Source organism: Drosophila pseudoobscura, chromosome 4 (assembly GCF_009870125.1).
Source record: "Drosophila pseudoobscura strain MV-25-SWS-2005 chromosome 4, UCI_Dpse_MV25, whole genome shotgun sequence".
NCBI lineage: Eukaryota > Metazoa > Arthropoda > Insecta > Diptera > Drosophilidae > Drosophila > Drosophila pseudoobscura.
The window spans coordinates 4,561,631-4,581,034 of NC_046681.1; the positions used below are offsets into that span (position 1 = coordinate 4,561,631).

The following is a 19,404-nucleotide window of genomic DNA, read 5'->3' on the forward strand; positions in this document are numbered from 1 at the left end:
CGAGAGTGGGCGAGATGCAATAATTGCAAGCCACTCGTCTTTAGTGGCAAGCCCTAAGCCAAGCCAAGCCAACATCCTTGGCCATTTATTTAAAAACTAAATAAGACAAGCATCGCTAAATCGCCGGCTAAGCTCATAAGATCCTACGAACAAGTGTACTAGTGTAAAGAGAGGTGGGAAATGTTCAGGTATAGAGAAAGGGAAAGGCAGGAAGGAGCGAACAGTAAGGAGCATAGTTGGGGGTAGGTTACGAGGTGAAATGCTATGAAGAAGTGTAAAGAATCAAACAAATGAAAGAGAGACACTCACACACAGACGGGGTCTGATGTAGAGCCAAATAATAAAAAAGAGAACCCGAAAAACTGTAGAATCTAGAATCAGTGAAAAAAGAAGTGAACAACGTATCATGTGTCGCCTCTTCGTATCTGTGGCACCCTCTGCACCACCCCTTACAACCCTTTGCAATCCTCTCGGCGATCCCCACCTTGCACCTACGACTCACTCTTTTGTGCAGCGTTTCTAATCCAACACTGAAAATTGTGCGGGAATTTGTTGCAATGAGCTTTTTATTATCCATTCTCGCCCCTCTCTCTGTCTGTCTGCATCTAAGCTCTCACCTTTTACACACTCGCACTGTCGCACTCTCAACCCCTCACACACACACAGTCATGTGCGCTTCTGTGTGTAATGCTTGGCCTTCTCTATTTTTTGGAGGATTTTTGCACGCTTTTGCATTCCTTTCCGATCCAAGAGGCGAAAATTGCAGTGCCAGCGTGTTTCCTCGTATGGAGGTGCCCAGGTGAAAATTTATACTCCTCGCATTCGCATTGTGACCGTGTTGCCACGCCTCCACCTCCACCTCCGCATCCGCCCAAACAGCGCACAACCACACACTTATGTATGTGTGTACTAGCCGCCGCGGCGGCCAGACGTTCAAATTATTTGAGGATTTGTTAAATTTGCTTTTTTTCTTCTTTTTGGAATGCCATTCTATTTTATTTTTTATACAATTTGTCCTGGCAAAGCGGACAAAATGGAACACACAAGTGTCTGTTAAATGGTCGTTTAGGCCGAGGGGACTCGGTTTGCCTTGGCGACGCTGCTGCTGGCTCGCTCCAAGGTGCCCTTTTTTGGTTGGCTTTTTTCCATGGCGAAAAGAGCTGCTGACTTGTTGACCTGTAAATAACTTGAGTTTAACGAAGAGATTAACGTTCTAGTTTCGTTGGTGAACTTTTATATATACATTTTTTGACGGAGATACGATGGGAATATGGGTGAATTAAAAAAAGATACGGGCAGTTTGTAGAATGGCTGATATACGGAAAAAATGGCGCTAGAGATTTGTTATTATTATTATTATCTACGTGATCTTTTTATATAATATATCCAATATATTTTCTTAGTTTTGCAAGGCTTTTAATACGTTTTATTTTATATCAAGCTATTTATATTCAAATATTTTAAACCTAGATGGGCTTCATTTATGGCCATATGAGGAGGAAATTTCTATATCATAAATATTGCACCATAAAAACTATTTCAGAGATCAGATCAAGAAAATTGGAAGCATTCCCAAACAACCCCTATGCTATTTTATATACATATCTTTATTTTCTAATCTTCCCCACTCGATGCATTGTACAGTTCCCCCCCCCCCCCCCCCCCCCCCCCCCGCGCAATTCACCCTGAAGATTAACCCTCCCCCATACAGAGAGGGAGAGAGAGAGAGAGAGAGATAAATAGATGGGGGATGACACGGAGCACGCGTAATTTTTAATTTACCATGACATAAATCGTATAAAACTGTCAAAGTCACTAAAAGCAAGAAGCAACAGCCTGTCCCGACTCCCTGCTCCCTGCTGCCCTTTGTCGGCGGTGTCCTTTGTCCTGCGACCTCCTTCTGGGCACAAATTATGTCTCAAATACACAGAAGGGTGTGGAAAGTCAACAGAGGAGCAACCGAAAAAAAGTAGGGAAAAAACACAAGAGCACCAAGGAGCAACACGAAATGCTTCGAAACAAAACACAGTACAGAACGTTGCCAGAGTTACCCAAACATCCGCATCCTTGGCAGGATGCCGGCTCAGGCTCAGACTGGCATTAATAAATAAATCTTCAACATGTGACGGCTATCAGTGGCACTTCCGCTTCCCCATTGCCCAAAACATCCGCCCACCCAATACCTACTACCCACCACCCACCACCCACAACCCACTCGAAGTAAACCGAAGCCATTTATATTTTATCTTGTCGTTGTCGTCGACGGTTCTGCTGAAGCGAACTTCTCTAAAGTTCCTTCTCCTGCAAAATGAAGTCGCCAGGCCACATTGAAGTTTCCCCGTCTGGATGGGGGGAATGAGAATTCCATTGAATGTATCCTCCCTCTGGATGTGTGGGTCTTGTCAGTGCCGGAAGTTGCAATTCCTGGTCTCAATGCCTATAAATTTAACTTAGTCTTTTGTGAAACTTATTCTCCATCTTCGGCGCCCGTTGTGTCGCCTGTTGTGTTGTGTTGCTGTGTTATCCCATTTGTCCTGGTCGAGCAGGCTTTGTCTTGACCAGAAGCCCATTACATACATATACTCCTCTTCTGGCTTGACTTAACACTTCGGCTGTTGATTTTCGGCAGTGGATTGCATTAGTTTAATTAGGTGAACAGAAGTGACAGGAACTAAGATAGATGTGGTCACTTTGACCGGTCAGGTTTTGAGCCCGCAAAGTTGGCCAATACATTTAAATTTTTAATGTATTTTCCGACTCCATCGCAAAATAATTGTCTAGAATAAATTCGAAATTGCGAAACTTAAGGTAGGCAATGGAACTACAAGTTGATAAGCTGATCTTTAAAGTTAAGCTGTCCAATCAAATGCAAAAACAATTATAGAAAATTAAACAAGTAAATAAATTGCATATAATCCAGTTCTTAATAAACAAAGAAAAATTCGATTATTAAATTTCCGAATGTACAAAATAAAATAAATGCGGATATTTAATTATATTTTAAATAATAAAAAAGGTTCAATTAGTTTTGGTAGTTTGTTCCTATTTTATTTGACTACACACATAATCACACAAAATGTTTCACAAAGACTGAAGATGAAATGATACTTCAAATAATTTCCCTTCTATATAACTATCTCTTTTTGTGAGAATAAAACGCACGAGTTTAAGTTTTAAGTTTAAGTTTACCAGTTCTTTAATTATAAAAATAAATTATATTATTATTTATTTAATTATAAAAAGAATGCTATTTTGCAGAGTATAAAATGACTTTTCATCAAGACTCGTCTAGAAATCATTATTGGTTCGGCAACAATTAAATTATTGATCAGCACCCAAAGAAAGGATTCTGCTGATACTGCCACATTTTAGCAGTTACACAGTAGTTACTTAGGAAAGTACCAAGAAACCAAGAATATACATTGAATACAGTGCAGCCTCCTCTTCGCTTACAAATGCAATACCCTCTAAGGGTATTCGTAAAAGCAATGGAGATGTTCGCGATGTTCTGGCGACCAGACTGTGACTGACATTATGATAACCCAGTGACAGCTATTTGCCAAATCAGACAAGAGCAGCGGGGTTGGTTGTAAGTGAGGGGCTTTGGGATGGTGTATGAAGCATTTCGTTGTGTAAATCAATTGATTGGCAATGCGTTTTGATTGCCAGCCAAAATTTGGCACAGACACGCGACGGGGCGATGGAACGATGGAGCGAGGGAGAGGTCTGAGGTCTGAGGTCGGAGGTCGGAGAAGATTTGTGGCCCAGGGTGGATTGATTCTGCTGCTTTGCGGAGGAGGGCGGAAATCCGAATGGGAATGAATGCTTCCCCATTTAATATATTAATGCTCGACATGCACCCCCAATGTGCCTTACTGTCTAGAAATCAGCCAGAAAGCAGCCATCAGCCCGGGAGGGCGAGAGCAGAGCCCTGTCGACAGCCGAAGGAATCGAAATTGCAAATTAAAGCGGCTTGCGTTAATTTCCAGTATACTCCACTCCACACTACTGCTGCTGCTGTTGCTGCAGAAATGCCAAATGGCAGAAATAACCAATATGGGAATATCTGCTAAAATTGGGTTTGTCTGGCTTCCAGGAGGGGTTTCAGACAATTTATTGAAAGACGAACTTCTGGCTCTCAGCTGGCAGGACTTAATTCGCTTTGATTTGTACCGACTGCTTAATGGCGAAACTTCAGAGGGAAAATGGGGAAATGAAAGGGAACCTATCATACAAATCGGATGCGTCTTCAGTTGGAACTAATCATTTATCCGTTCTCAATAAATGTGTAATTAATTTCATAGTATTTACATAATATATTGAGTTTATTTAATAAAACTTTCTTGGATTTCATTTTTTATCGTTGCCTATTTGGCGTTTCCTTTTTGAAAAGGAAACAATTACAGCAAATACATTGAGGAATATTTATTGTTATTTTCTAGTCAAATAAATCTGGAAATTATGCCACATTATTACCCCTTCTTTTGGGAAAAATGCTTCCACTCCTAGGCATTTTTATCCGGTTCTACATCGAAAAAGTAATCTTATCAAAATCATAAAAAGCACACAAACTGATAAGCCGCTCTTATGGTTGCTTTTAGTACCCAGCACCCATATAAAAGGTCCTCGTGCATGTGTGTAATATTCTTTTAGAAATATGCTTATCCCTCGAGTATTTATTTTTTTCGCTTATATTGTACGTTTTCTCTTTCCTCTTGAATTGTTTTAATATTTTATAATACATCTCGTTTGATGCAAAATGCATTGGGATTCCTTTCTTCTTCTCTTTGGTTTCGCATAATCTTTGATGTGTCTAACAACAAAACGTGGCCTTCAGTATGGTATGATATCTTTTTTTTTCATTTTATTGCCTCATAGATAAATTTTATTTTGATTGAAATCAGTTTTTCATGATTTTTTTTCGGTTGAGTCTAATTATTTCCCACTTCTGCCAGTGTTTTCGTAATTGGTTGTTTTTACTGAGATTATGTGTAAGTGGCTATTTGTTTAGGGTTATTTACATTTTGATATGGATTGTTAAATATATGCCACAAATATTCAATATTCTGTTCATCTTTTAAAAGTAAATTGTGCTCATTTCGGATTTACAGAAGAATTTATTAAAATTGAAAAATTTAAAGCAAAGCTCTATCTCTTTTTTGTTGATTCGGCAATAAAAAGTTTAATAAAGGAATTAATTTTAAAAAATAGTATTGTGTTAAACTGGGGTGCTAACATCGCTGTGGTCCTCGGAACAACATCTGAGGCAGGTATGTATTTTGTTATGATAATCTGTTCCACGTTTACGAAGTTTACCTCAACGGCGTTATACTTTCATTCTCTATTTCCATGAAAAATATGGCCTAGGCTAGTTAGATAACAGTTAACTTCTGTGTGCGCCTTGACCCGGACAATAGATGTCACATGCACCAATCCCCCGCACCAAATGCAGTTGCCCCAGCATGACACCTCAAAAGGGGTCAAAGTTGCCGACAAATTAAAGTCAAATTACCTGCAGGGAACATAAAACATATCCCTCCCCCAAGCAAATATAGTACATACATATGTATGTATATGTATATATAGAATACGTACACACGTGCATCAAACATCAGACAATTCGACGTGGCTCGGCCTACCGCAAAAACAATAAAAGTGGGCAGCTGCCACCCTTTGGACAAGCACCGTGGAGGCCATGGAAGTCGCCGCAGAACAATAGTTTCCTGTTTCCTGAGTGCTAAAGTTTTCATGTGTCTAAATGGCTGGATGGCGATGGCGATGGCTGGCCAAAAGCCTTGGCACCTGGCACCCTGCCGGATCGCCTTTACCACCTGCTGATCCTACCATCCCTAACATGCATAGCTGATGCGGCAAATAGAGGCGTACACTCATTATGGACGCTCGCATGCTCAAGTTATTAGGAGAAGTTCATGGGGGACAAGCCTCGTCTCCCACTGGAGCGTTTCTAATGCAATTTTCGCCTGGCCAACGAGACCTCCTCCCCACACTCCCTGTTTCTCCCTTGACGTAATTACTAAATAGTTTCGTCGCTTACGCCATCCTGCCAACGTCCTTTTCATGACCACTCGGTTTCAACGCAGAGAAGGGAATCGGAGATAGTCGCCAAAAATGTCAGCCAGCTGGATATCAGACCAACAGTTGATTTCTATTGGTAAGAGTTTATTTCTCAGAGAATTTAGGTTATATTCCTAGCAAAGTGGGTACTCCGACCATTTGTAATATACAAAAATGACATCTTAAGCCGACTAACATAATCTCCCTTTCGTTAAAACATATTTCTAGTTTTTGTCAAATATTATACTTTTTGGAACTTCAAAGAAGGAAGGTGCTGTAATAAAAATCATGAATCTAAGGGTATGCCAAGCTTCGGCCACCAAGTCTTTCCCCCCTTACGATTATCCCTCTCTGTCACTCTCTCTCTCTCTCTCTCTCATTCTTTCTGTTGTTCTATGTTACTTATTTTCTTATCGTCTCGGATTTGGCCGCAAAATGTTTCGTGAGCTTTTGTTTGGAATTTGGCTAGCATGGGTTTCTTTTTTCTCTCTCTTATTTTGTCTGGCTATGGGTCTTGGGATATTTCCTCACATCCCAATCTCTCACTGCCGCTCTCCTTCCCCGTTGTTTTCCTTCTTTTTTTGTGTTTTTCTTCTTGCCTGCGGTCTATTTTGGTTGGCATTCCTAAAGAACAAGCGTGTGCCATGTTTATTTTTAATTAATTTTCCTTAAGCAGTCTAAGACGCTTGGGGCTATGGCATAGCCAAAAATCTGGCAGAACCAAAACAGGAAGGAAAGCTTCCTTCCTTCAGTTAGCCTTTTCCTTCTGTTAATTTTCGCAATTTTCTACTTAATTTCCTAACGGGTTTTGGTGGGTGTGTCGGCTTGTGGGAAGTTTTTTTTATTGTTTGAGGTCAACCCCATAAATGTTAATGGCGGTAATTGTGAGTGGGAACAAAAGCGGAATTTTTCGGCATTGTCTGTGTCTGTGGAGGTGTGGAATCAACGGCTTATCTGCTTGCAGCAGATAAAGGAGAGCGTCTGGAAAGGAGAGTAGTAGACTACTGTCCACTGTAAAGTGGGCTATATCGAAGGAGATGTTTGAGTTCTCTAATCCTTCCGATCTACATCTACATATCTCCAGCACTCATTTTGCATTGCTATGGATATCTGGATAGGTAGCAGTACAGGATTTCAATGGTCACACAATTAATGTTTGTGTATTCAAATATCAGTTCATCTGCAGTTACATATTTCGCCAACCATTGGCTTCCATCTGATTCCACTCTGAGGCTATAGACTGTTGAATTCCGCATCCACAAAATCTTTTAGTTTCGCACAAATCACCGCCCTAAACCAATTGAAACTTATTCGATCAAAAGTAATCACTCATTCCATTGAGTCATCGAGAAAGTTTGTACCCAAGTGTCTGGCTAGGCCGACATTCTCTCAACATTCCAAAGGATTTCGATGGCTAGCACTCAACTCAACACCCAGCCCCGGCCATGGCCGATTAGACCCAGCCTCAGTCCAGGCCCCAGGCTGTTAGCCAGTCAGCGCGTTCCGCTAATCGTGCAAATTTCAAGCACAATTGAAGCCGGTTCAAATAACCCACCCGGCCTCCACCTCCAGGACCAGAAACGTACATCCATGGGCTGGCCAAGCCGCAAGCACGAGCGAAAGAGAGGAGACCTGACACCGCCATGACATTCCTTGACATTTTTCACGCCCGAAAACTCGCCCTAGTATTCCAGGACGAGAGTGGACAGGAAGACAGGCAGACAGATAGTCAGCGGAGCAGAAGGTGACTGCTAGTCGGGTCAAATTAAGTTGAAATTAGCTACGTTTAAAGTATAATGAGCGTATAAATGATTAATTTGGTTTTTGGGAAATTGATAAAGGTAAGCTTACTGGAAATGACAATGGTGACGGCGAGCAGCTAAACCAAGCTGTCGCTTAATTAACTTCCGTTTATTGACTGGGGGAATTAAGCTAATTGGTCACTTGACGCTTGCCCCGCTGACACCTGAACGAATCCCCAAGATTATCGCATTGTTCTCATCTCTATCTCTTTGGCTTCTTGAGAGATTTCCATTGCACACAATCAATTACTGTCTGCAGACAGACTGTCCCATAGGGCAGCCGACTGTCGGCCAAGATAGACTGGAAAATGAAATAATCTTTTGTCGATTCCGATTCCCCAAAGTATCGCCGGAGCTGGAGGCTTTTCAACGATTTGTCACAAGGCGATTTCTGCTTATTTTCACAACAATTCTATTTGTTCGTTTGTTAAGAAAACAAAAAAAAAACTTTGCCATTTTGCAATTGCCCAAGTCAAAGCCCCAAGAAGGGTGCTCCAAGGACCACAAAGTTTCAATTACTTGAACTAATTTATTAATGTTGTTGAAATGTTATTTGGGGACTTGTATCTGTCTCCGTCCCCGTCTGTGCCGTGGCATTCTTTTCCAGGCATTTCTCCAACTAGGGGTGAGTGAAGCCGATGAGGGTAAGGCATTTTCCATGAAATCGTTGAAATTTTCTTCCTTTTCATTATATTCAAGAAATAGCTGACATTCTTGTAAAGAAGAGTTGGGAGGAATACAAGAAAGAGGGTCTGGTCTGTGCATTATTTTAGCATTTTTAAATGTGTTTCTATATTTGAAAAGTGCTTAAAGCAAGCTTCAACTTTAACCTCATCGATGCTTTCGATCAGAGTCCACCACTTAATGTCCAATCTGACGTTTAATTGAGTCTGTCAATCTTGAAGTCCTGCTCCGCAATACCCTTTCCCATTTCAGCTGCAGGAAATCAATTTAACTTAAATTAATATGCCAGCACTCGCTTCATAGCGAGGGGAGTGGAGTGAGGCGGAGCAGAGCGGAAAACGCTAGTGCGAACCAGTGCTGCATAATTTTTGGCGTAAATTCAATTTAGACTTTTCAACAGCGAAAACGAACCGGAGGTGCGCATGTTAATTTCTACTGGCCTCTGACTGTGTTTTATCATGAAATATTTGCATGTACTCGCATGAAAAATGCAAGCGAAAAATATGTGCAACAGTCATAAAATATTGAGCAGGCAAATGAAAAACTTTTCCAACTAATAAAAAGCGAAAACGAAACCGGGAAGGGAGTGCACAACGGAAGAGAGGGAGTCAGACATCAGTCGGAAATGCGTCTTGGCAGCTCGAGGACTATTGGCAGTCGGAATCGAGGCCCCAGCCCATCCACTTCCCGACAACGACTAAGGGCATAAATAATAAATATGGCATGTAGTAAATGTAAATGCGCCGTGAAATTTCCATAAATTCAAAGGCCCAGCTGCGCTCCCCTTCATGACATTTAACACTTTGGCAAACAGCAGTCGGGCGGGTTAGGGATAGGCTAGTGCTCCAGTGAGCCAGCAAGGCTCCAAGTCTCCGAGTGTCGGTTTTCCCGCAGCCATTCAAATGCACTTGAAATTCCCGAAGCAACAGCTGCGACCTTCTAATGAGGTGGGGCGAGCGCCTAGCAGAGAGCGCTCCGCTCCTGTCAATGCCTGCTAGTGATGGGAGCGTGACGTGATGGGCATTGTCAATGTCTGGCAGTTGGTGGGAAAGTTGGAGATTGGTTGGGAACTATTTGCTCATCGAGATTAGAAAACAGGATGATTAATGATGCTGTGTATGATGAATGCTGTCGAGACAACATCAGACGTAGGGTAGCTATTTAAATGGCAATTGTCTGATTGTACCCGGAATTGAATCGTATTCGGTTTGACCTACATTGAAAAATACTACCGGACAATGGGCCAATCAATTTCGAAGTCGATAGTAAGACACTATTCAATCGAATGTGCTGTGCTGCTCCCAGGTTTCAATTTTCTCTCACGCTGCCGTCTCCAACCAATCGAATGGAACATCGCGGGCTGGTTGGTGTGAAATGCGCCAAAGCCAAATTAAATAAGATTTGTTTGGCTGACGTTCAAAGATGCCAGGCGTGGGCGTCGCTCTAGGTCGGCATGGGGCCGGGTCGGGTCAGGTCAGGTCGGGCTACCCGCCCAGGATGTCTCTTGCGCACTTTCTGCAGACTTTCTCCTCGGTCCTTCTGGTTTTAACTTTTGTTGATGGCACCGAACCAACGCCGCGCATTTTAATGAGCCAAACAGCCGGGTTGACTGGTTTGACTGGGGGCGTTACGTCGGATTGTTTGCCAACAAACATGCGTCAAGTTCAAGTTGGCGTGTTACGAGTACGAGGAAGCCAAGAAACCAGAAGGAACAACACCCAAAAAATACCGAAAGAATTGAAGGCGAGGAAGGAAGGGACAAAAGTTTTATCATGACGTTTTGGCCTTAATTTCCAGTCCCAGTCCCAGTCCCAGTCACAGTGGAACTCTCAGTCTCCGTCTCAGTCTCAGTCTCTTTCTGGGTTTCTGGTGTCGGCCATATTGTGTCGCCTTATCCACGCAGCTTGGAACTGTTTGTTGCTTCCGTGCCACGTGGCAGGCATCCGATTGGATGGGGGCAAGAAAAATGTGTTTAGAATGCGGAAAAGTTGTTGAAAATTGAGTTTTGTGTGAAGTTTTATTCATTGATTTGTTGGTGTTCTTATGCTCTCACGTTTACGAGTATGTGTGTGGGTCTTTGGGCGAAGAAATATAGGGGGTCTTGGTTGATGTGGTTTTTTCAGAGCAAAGTCAGTGGCGTGCTGTTAAACAGTTACATCAGAATGGTACGGTAGATGGCAATACATCTTCAACTATCCAAAGACTTTAAGGCTTAAGTATTTAGATTTTATTTTGATCGATTAACGTTTATCAATTATCAAAGTGGGCTTTTATAGGATATTCAATTCAATTTCGTTGAAGGGTCAACATTTATTTTGAAATCAAAATAATTACTTTTCAGTCTGATAACACTGAAGAGTATAGGAGGATCAGTTTGACTCTCAGTATCATGCAATATTTATTAAATTAATAACAATCTTTCTTCTTTAGCACATTACTTTCTCCCATTTTACACTGCCCCTGCTTTGGTCCTGCCTCCCTTCCCGACTCCCGGTAAGTGTCAATCGCAATCTCCAAATGCCAAATGCCAGTTCTCGGAAAAGTTCTCCTTGCGAACCATTAGTGGCATTCGATACGTACGTGTTTATTGGCAACTTGGTTACACGTTCATTATTTGAGGTCACCATCCACGAACAGAAACCAGGACGAAATGTGCAATAATTTTAGCTGCAAACTTTGTAAGGAATGAACACCGACAGAGCTTGACGATTCAACGATTCGACGATGGTAGCTCGCATTGAGTGCATGCAATTTTTAATCAATAGCTTTGAATGTTATTGCTGTTATTGCTGTTTCAGCCATTACCAGATGGAGGGTTTACGGCTCCGAGGCAGAGAATGAGGAAACCAGTCAAGTTTATTAATTTCCCTGTCCTGTGAAACAAAGCCCCAGCCAGCAATCTCCATTTGCTGCACCCTCTCGCTCGCGTTGTTTTATTGTCCTTGTTGTCACGGCTCTGTTCTGCTGTTCAGCTGCTTCCTGTTGCAGTGTCTCGTAAATTCGTAACGGGAAAATATGCATGTTAAATGCTTTCATTAAGTTTTTATTGCTGCGGCGAGGCGGAGGTGAAAGACGATGGGCGACAGGTGAGTCGGTCACCTTTTTTGCCTTTTGTTGATTGGCCAGACTTGGAAATGTCAGCGATGATTCCATATGTGAGGTGGAGGTGATACTCGAACCGTACTGTTCCTTGAAATGCAAAAGTCCCGTACTGACCCTTGATTGAACTGTTGCCTCCCAAGAATTTTCTCACTCCCACCGGGGCTTTCTCCCGCGTTCTTTACTGGCTATAAATTGCAATGCATTTGGTAGTGGTAGTTAAAATGGGTGGAAGTATACAGAAAGAATTCGGTGGCACACAGAAAAAACACCACAGAGACTGTAGCGAACGGAAAATGCTGGAAAGGAGCTCCGCTGCGGTGAAAATGTTCGCTCTTTGTTATGGCAGTCATAAAGCAAAAACCCAAATTGGCTGTAGAGTAATTATGTGAAATAAATAGTCGAAATAGAGCTACCAGCTCTAACTAAATATGTGCATATTTCGAGAGTTCTCCTGAGAATTCTTTCTATTTCAAATACCACGAAATAGCTCTACTATTGTTTAAAGCGACCACTTCAACTCCTCCCTCGCACAAAAGTGTTAATTAAGTCCGGCGAGCCGGAGCGCATTTATTATTTAATATCCAAAGTATGTACAATGAGCAAACGATTTAAACTTCGACACTTCATTTGAGCTACCGAAAGCAATGAATTTTAAATTTGTTTTATTTTCTACCAAAAAATATATGCAATATGTTCGTACTGGTGCGTCTAAATTCTCGAATATTCTGAATATTTTAACGGCTAAAAACAAATCACAATTAAATTTCACTCGGGACGATAATTTTTAGTTACAATATTTAAGTGCTTTTAATTATTGCAATTATCAATTTTAAATATGGTATATAAAAATGAACTATAGATAAATTTCCATAAATCGACTGATGGCACACATTGAACAGTGTTAGACAGTGATTTAGAGAAATCGTATGTATTCACGGGGATATTTATAGGGGATTCGATAAGCATAACGAGGATATCTAAATCAAATACATTCTTACAACATAATTTATCTTAGGTTTTAATTTATTTCATAATGCTTGTACAATTCAATCCTTTGGCATGGCATCGATCGACATATTAAAAATGGAAAAATGTGATACTCACATTGGCCACGGCTTGACCGGAAAACTATAGGTAGTGAAAATCAGGAAAGGTGAAGCCACCATATAATGCTCTTTTTGCGGGTGGTGGAGAGTGGCAGAGGGGGTGACGGGATGTTTCGTTTGCTGCGCCTCAGTGGGTGGCTATGGCTGCTGAATGTCGAAGGTGCAAATGGCCGGGTCGGTGTCTCGGGTGGCGTGTGTGCAACGTTTTGCCATTATACGCCTGACATTCGCCCGCGTAAATATTAATAATCATTATTAACTATTTGCCAGCGCGGCAAACGAGCAGCGCCGAGGAACAACAATAGATAATGGCATAGGAGCTTATACCATACACATACATATACAAAATATGTACACATGTGTGTATTTATGAGAGACAGTGGGATTTGTAAGTCTGTCTTGCCCCCGAGAGCGGCGAGATAATTGTGTGTTTTTAAAACAATAACAAGCCGAGGGGGCAATCAAATGTTATAAATTATAAAGTTCTCTTTTGCACTTCCGTATGATAAAGCAATGTGGGGAAAATGAGATTTATATCCATCACTTTTCCTCTTCTTTTCAATAATTAAAACAGGACTAATATTTTAGGTTTATATCATGAATAACTAGGGGTTAAGTTTGATATCATTGCATCCTTATCCTTTGTCAAGCTTCTCAAAGTGGATTTTTAAGGGTCATGGGGGTTATTGGCAGCATCAAAAGACGCCTGAGTACTGACTGTATTAGAACTTTTGATTCGAAAGCAAACTATAAAAATATAATATACATGTATCTAGGAATTTTATCTGAAGATATTTCGTATTGCCTTTCCCCCTCCGTAATTTGTGCTCATGATGCATTTTATCGAACTAACACATCATTTTCCGGTGCATACTACGAGCGAGCCACAGCAATAGCTGTAGCTATAGCTATGGCCATTGCCAGATGGGACCCAATATGGTCGCATAGGGCACGCACACAACGAAATTGTTTCCTGTTATTATGTAAATTCCTTGATGGCTGCTACCCGCACTTTCCGGCTGGGAGCATGGCATGGAAATAGTTTTCCTTTTGGAGGGCTTCGTATCCCCGAATTGACCTTACCAGAGCAATTAAGCCGCTTAACCCAGGGCTTGACCCTCTCCTCGCTCGAGCCATATTTTCGGTGCCCTGCTATGCTCCTCTGGGGTGCATCCCCATAAAAATTGTTAAGCTTCATCCCATCCGCTTGACAACGAAAACGAAGCGAAAATGAAAAATAAAATGGCCAAAAACTTTGGGCCGTTACAGCTGCAGTTTGTCAGTCGTGGCTAAAGCTTCAATTTGTTTCCCTTTCCTCTTTTCCCCATTTCTCTTTCCTGTTTTTTTTTTTTTTGCTTTTAGCTGAATCGAGATTTTCATGCATTTTATGTAACGATCCCCCTGCCGCATGTCTCCCCCTCCCACACAGGTCCCTGCATCCATAATAGTTGTGTTCGGGGGTACCCATCGGTTCGATTTGGTCTGGTCTGCGTTTGGTGTTTGGTGTTTGGCGTTTGCGTTTGGTTATGATTTTTAGTAAACGAGGAAACGAGTCGAATTCCTGATCCCCAACACTCGCGAGAGCTCTTTTTTATTCATATTTCTCCAGGCCGAGTCCCTGGCCCGAGTTCCCCATTGATTTGCCTGTTAGTTTTAAGTACGCCAAGCGAAAGGCGAAGTCAAGTCAAGCATCGTTGAAAGGGGACTGCGCCCTGGCTTGGCGTGGCGTGTCGTGTCTCGAGTGCCAGAGTGGTTTTGTGAGATCAAAAATTCTATGCTGCTGGATGCACTGTAATTGGTTCGATAATATATACAGCGATTGATTTTACCCAGCACTTCTGCTCCAGAGGATTTAATTAAAGGCGGGGGCGGAGGAGAAGAGCAGCAGCCGGCAAAGGTAAACGTCACTTCAGGTGACAATTTGTGACCTGGTTGTGGTGGCTTTCGTTTATGCTAGGTTCGTTGTCTTTTGGGCTTTGAGCAAGAAGAAATCGTTGAGGGCAGATGGTGACGGGCTCGATGTGAGGAAAGTTTAAAGTGATGGATGATTATTTAGCGTTGGAGAGACACTTGGACGCATTGAGTCCTTTGCCAGATTATACACAAAGATAGGGATACCATCTAGGTACTGTAGTCGTATTCCTGTATTGTCATGTCAATTAGTCCGAACACCCCGCCGGTAATTGATCATTGAAATGAAGTGCAAGAAATCAATACATTTCCCTTGACCTGACCTGGCTGCCCATTCAATTTAATTCACATTTACGACTCACACAAATTATAGCCTATTTATTATACATGATAGCCACTAATTTCCCCCGACAAACCTCAAGGCTCAACCAAAGCCCAAATAAATGTCCATTTCCCCAAACAATTCGAGCAATACAATCCGGGCATTAAGACATTAACAAAAGTTTCAAACAAAATGAAATGGAAATAATATTGTTACAAATTTGCAAGCACATCAGGGCTGCCACGACTCTACCATGTGGTTATTAAAAGTAAATCAAGTGCACGACCGATTTACGAAGTCCAGACCTAGGACCCCAGACTAATTAGGCACTTGTGTGTGTGGGATTTGTCGCATTGTTCGACAGACCCAGCCCTAACCCCAACCCCAACCCCAACCCGACCAGACCCTTCGAGTGAAAACGTTTTGCTGTTGTGTGATTGTTGTGCGTGTTGGAGATTTGTATCGGTCCCCGTTCCCCGGACCTGGGTGCGAGTGGGAGGTTGAAGGTCCCCGGATCCTCGCACTCATAGCACTCGTACAATGTCGTCTACGCTGAGTGCACTGGGGTCCGCCTCGATAATGGCAGGTTAATAAACGTTTTTGTGCGACATTGAACGCATGGCGAGACATACGAGTGGCAGACGGAATGGTATGGGCAGTATTTTTTGCATGGCTAATGCTCCTCCTCCTCCTCCCCCTCCTCTTTCTCATGTGGGAGCTGACCCAAGACTCATGGAAGTGGGATGACTGAACTTCGCAATGCATAGGGTTCAGGTATATCAGAACGTATAACGGTTCAATCGATATTTGAGAAGTTTTTTTCATTGAATTAAAATAACGCAAATAATGCTTGCTTAGATAAAGAAAATATGTTTGTAGAACGTTTTCCCTGGAATATTTTGAAATATATTGTCTACAGTTTCTATCCCCTTCGGCAAACCATTTCTCTTTCATTTTATTTACCCTTGCTCCCTATTTAGCTACGAGTGTAACAAATATTCTCGGTATTCAAGGTAAAGTCCATTGTAATCCATTCTTTAACACAACTTAAAGCAGTTTTTATTTTGCCTTCAGCCTGCGAGGAATATAATAAAAACTAAGCCCGGCAGTCACTTGTCACAGCATTCGGGGATAGTCTGGGCCTGGGCCCCCCACAAATAGATGTGTGTGCTCCTAGTGGAGAATATAAATAAAGCCCAAAAAGGTAGGCAGCACAAAACAAATGCCAGGCACGTTAGCAACATTTATCAAGCGAACACACGCCCACACCCATACACAGACACACAGATGCCGTGTTGCTAACAAGGAGGAGACGAGAGACTCTGCGAAGGAGGACAGAAGGAGGGCCCGTGAGACACGGCTGGGCTGGGGATGGTTTTTTCGGAGTGACAAAGAGTCGAAAACTTCAGTCACGCGAAAGGATTGAATGTCGTTTGATGTATTCTCTGTCATTTAAGTTTCAGTTGATAGAGTGAGCGATAGATGGAAGAAAAATCAACTTTCTATCCCCCACTTTCCCATTTCAAACCCTTCCATCTGCTCGCACTACCCCAATCCCAATACCTCGGATAGAGGTACAGTCAACGCCTACGTCTGTAGGGTAAATGCATTAAGTGACATATTTCCCCCTTTTATTGACATGTGTCCTGCTCTGCCCATCTGGTCTCGCAGGCCCGGGACTCATTCAACGGTCGGGAGATGCAGATCAAATTTAAATCTCCGCCACACGCTCCCGGGTTAAAGGCAGGTGAGGCTGAAGGCAGGAATAGGTAGAGGAAGCCGCAGCAACTTGTGTGATTTATTGAATAAATCAGGTTGGGAGCGAGTCTCCCCTACAACTCCCCTTTCCGACTTCCACCCAACTAACAGATGCTCAAATATTTATATCTACATGTGCGAGAGCGAGTGCGAGTGCGAGTGCGAGTACGAGTGTGTATGTAGCTATGTATGTGTGCGTGCGGTTTTTAAATTTATGTTCTCGGTAAATATACTGAGACCTCCAATGGCGGCGAAAGCCGCAAAGACGAGGCAATAAAAATCTGAAGAGTGTGTAAAGCATGGCCAGACCTACATATTCGTATATACGACCCGTTGTACGGGAATATAAACGCAGTAGAAGACGCTGACAGAATGAGTTGTTGGCTCGAAGTTTTATGATTTGAATGTGGTGGTCACACCCCAAATGAGATTAGAGAATTATGATGTGGCAACACCCATGAAGGACTAAGAATGAAGACTCACTTCTCGTAAGACTTGTTTAGTTTTCTTTTTAATGTATCTTTAATAACTATTTTGAATGTCAATCTGGTATGGTAGGACTTATTTATATATAATAAAAGATACGCCTCAAACGTTTCTCTTCCACCTGCCTTTCACTGCAAATGTTGCAACAAGATAAACGTTCCATAAAATAATACAGTTTCATTCCTTTATTAATAAATATATTCCAATTCGTAATTAATTACTGGAAAATATCAGGATATATTGTAAAAATAAACAAATATTTAAATTGATTTTTTGATCTGCATTGACGCATTGACCAAATCACATAAATTTTAATCGCGCCGCATTTCTATGACATCGGATTTAATTGCCGCTAATTAGTGTTCGGCGAGTGAGCAATTTTTCACTATCTTCCGTAAAGGAAATACAATTATCATTAAGCACACATAAATATGGGTTTTAATGCACTCTCAATCATAATGGCATTTTAATGTTTTCCCACAAATTTCATTTAATATTTTCCAGTGTTTGCTTATGTTAAGAATTAATGGAGTGCATTGATTTTTTATCATTTTATGTGACCTTTCTTTGAACTTGTTAATTTGACCAGAGGTGAGGCCTTCATTGATTTATTTTGTCGGTCTGTTCTTCTGTCACATGTACAATTTTTTCAGCCTTTTTGCCTTCTAGCCGTAATTGACCGGTAATTTATGTGCTCCAAAAATACTTATTCACTGCATCAACATCTCTTTTGATGCTGCGAGAAATTTTACACACGTCGAGAGAGCAAATGTTTTCCTGGAAAATGTTCATTTAACTTACCTATCGTGATTGTTAGAAGGATTGTGGTCAAGGCCATTTGATAGAAAACTTGGGGAAACCGCATGGTGAAAAATGCACTTTTATTTTCTGCAAAAAAGAGGAAATATATGTTCAATTACTGAATAGGTTGGAAAGAGGTTTGGAAAACCAGTCGTCAAGAATTTTCAAGAAGGTAGCATAATATTCAACCTTTTTCTGGGTAGTTTCACGGATAATATACATACTATAAAGAACGAAGGCTTTTAACATTTTCTAATAAATACTTTCAACACAAATCAATGCTTGATTGATGTGAGTGAAACAAGATATATATTTGGTTTATTGAAAGACTACTTAACTAATTGAAGATCTAAGATTTAACGCGGATCGGAATATCCCAGGTTAGAGAACAACGCATTGAACTAAATAATATTGTTTTGATTGTTTGATTTGGAGAGACTTTCATTTCAATAAGAGAGATAATTAGTTTTAATCATTACAAGAAAGTGTTTCAAAAGAGAAATAAAGGTATCAAAAGGATCTGCTCGGTTAATTTTGAAGAGCTTTAATAAATTGAAAGCATGATGTCTCAAAGCAAACTTATTTCCAGCGTGATCAGACTTGTATTTTTATCTGGTCTTCAGAAACATCCTTTTCCGACTAACAATAAAACCAGGAGCAGCAACAACAACCCCATCCTTCAACCGGGCAGGGCAGACACAACATTGGTTCTTAATGCGTCAAACTTTTGCTGCAACACGTAGCTCAAGTTGTACGGGGCCAGGCCCACTGCATTTAACGGGGCAACGTTTCCTTCGGGCAGGTGCTCGAAAGTGGGTTTGTTACCTCCACCAGGCCAAATGCCGTCCTACTCGCACACTCACTGACTGCCAGCTTTTGGGCAAAATATTGAAAGCAATTTTGTGATCAGAAAGAAAAGAACAAGGAAAAACTCTATAAAGTAATAACTATAAAGAAAACTGCAGCGATTTTCCTCGTCCCCTCGCACGCACACACCAACACTTTGAGTGAAAAGTTTTCCATTAGCAGGGAAGCAGGAAAGGAGCGAGAGGAAGCAGAAGGGAGAGAATGGGGCTGGCAAACACATTGTTGCCAAACTGCACATCAAATGTTCGGTTGCTCCTCGAGCATGAGTATAACATTTTTCCATAAATTCTTCTCCCTTTTTTGGTGCACATTTAAAGTTGAAAATCGGATTATAATAATCCCCTGGTCAGCCATAACGGTCAACAGGATATGGGAGAAATATGGGATCGGGCTGCGGGGGGCTTTCAGGAGCAGCGATGAAGAACTTTAACAAGTTGTAATCTTTTATGGCAGCAAATTGTATTTCTGCATCAAGGCGAAAGCCAAGACC

At 41.6% G+C, this 19,404-nt stretch overlaps 1 protein-coding gene and 1 long non-coding RNA gene across 3 annotated transcripts in view; one reads left to right on the plus strand and one right to left on the minus strand.

Moving 5' to 3' along the window:
- The window catches only part of beat-Ia (beaten path Ia), a 48,974-nt gene extending 30,841 nt beyond the window's left edge, over window positions 1-18,133 (minus strand). For both annotated transcript variants that reach the window (XM_033380040.1, XM_033380039.1), the window contains exon 1: window positions 18,048-18,133. In XM_033380040.1, the coding sequence (XP_033235931.1) occupies window positions 18,048-18,111 (64 nt within the window). In that variant the 5' untranslated portion in view covers window positions 18,112-18,133. The remainder of the gene's footprint in view (window positions 1-18,047) is intronic.
- LOC117184036 (uncharacterized) lies at window positions 10,814-11,588 on the plus strand. The gene is made up of 2 exons (XR_004469190.1): window positions 10,814-11,288; window positions 11,360-11,588. It is a non-coding gene; the product is annotated as an uncharacterized lncRNA (long non-coding RNA).
- Window positions 18,134-19,404: the final 1,271 nt, after the last annotated feature.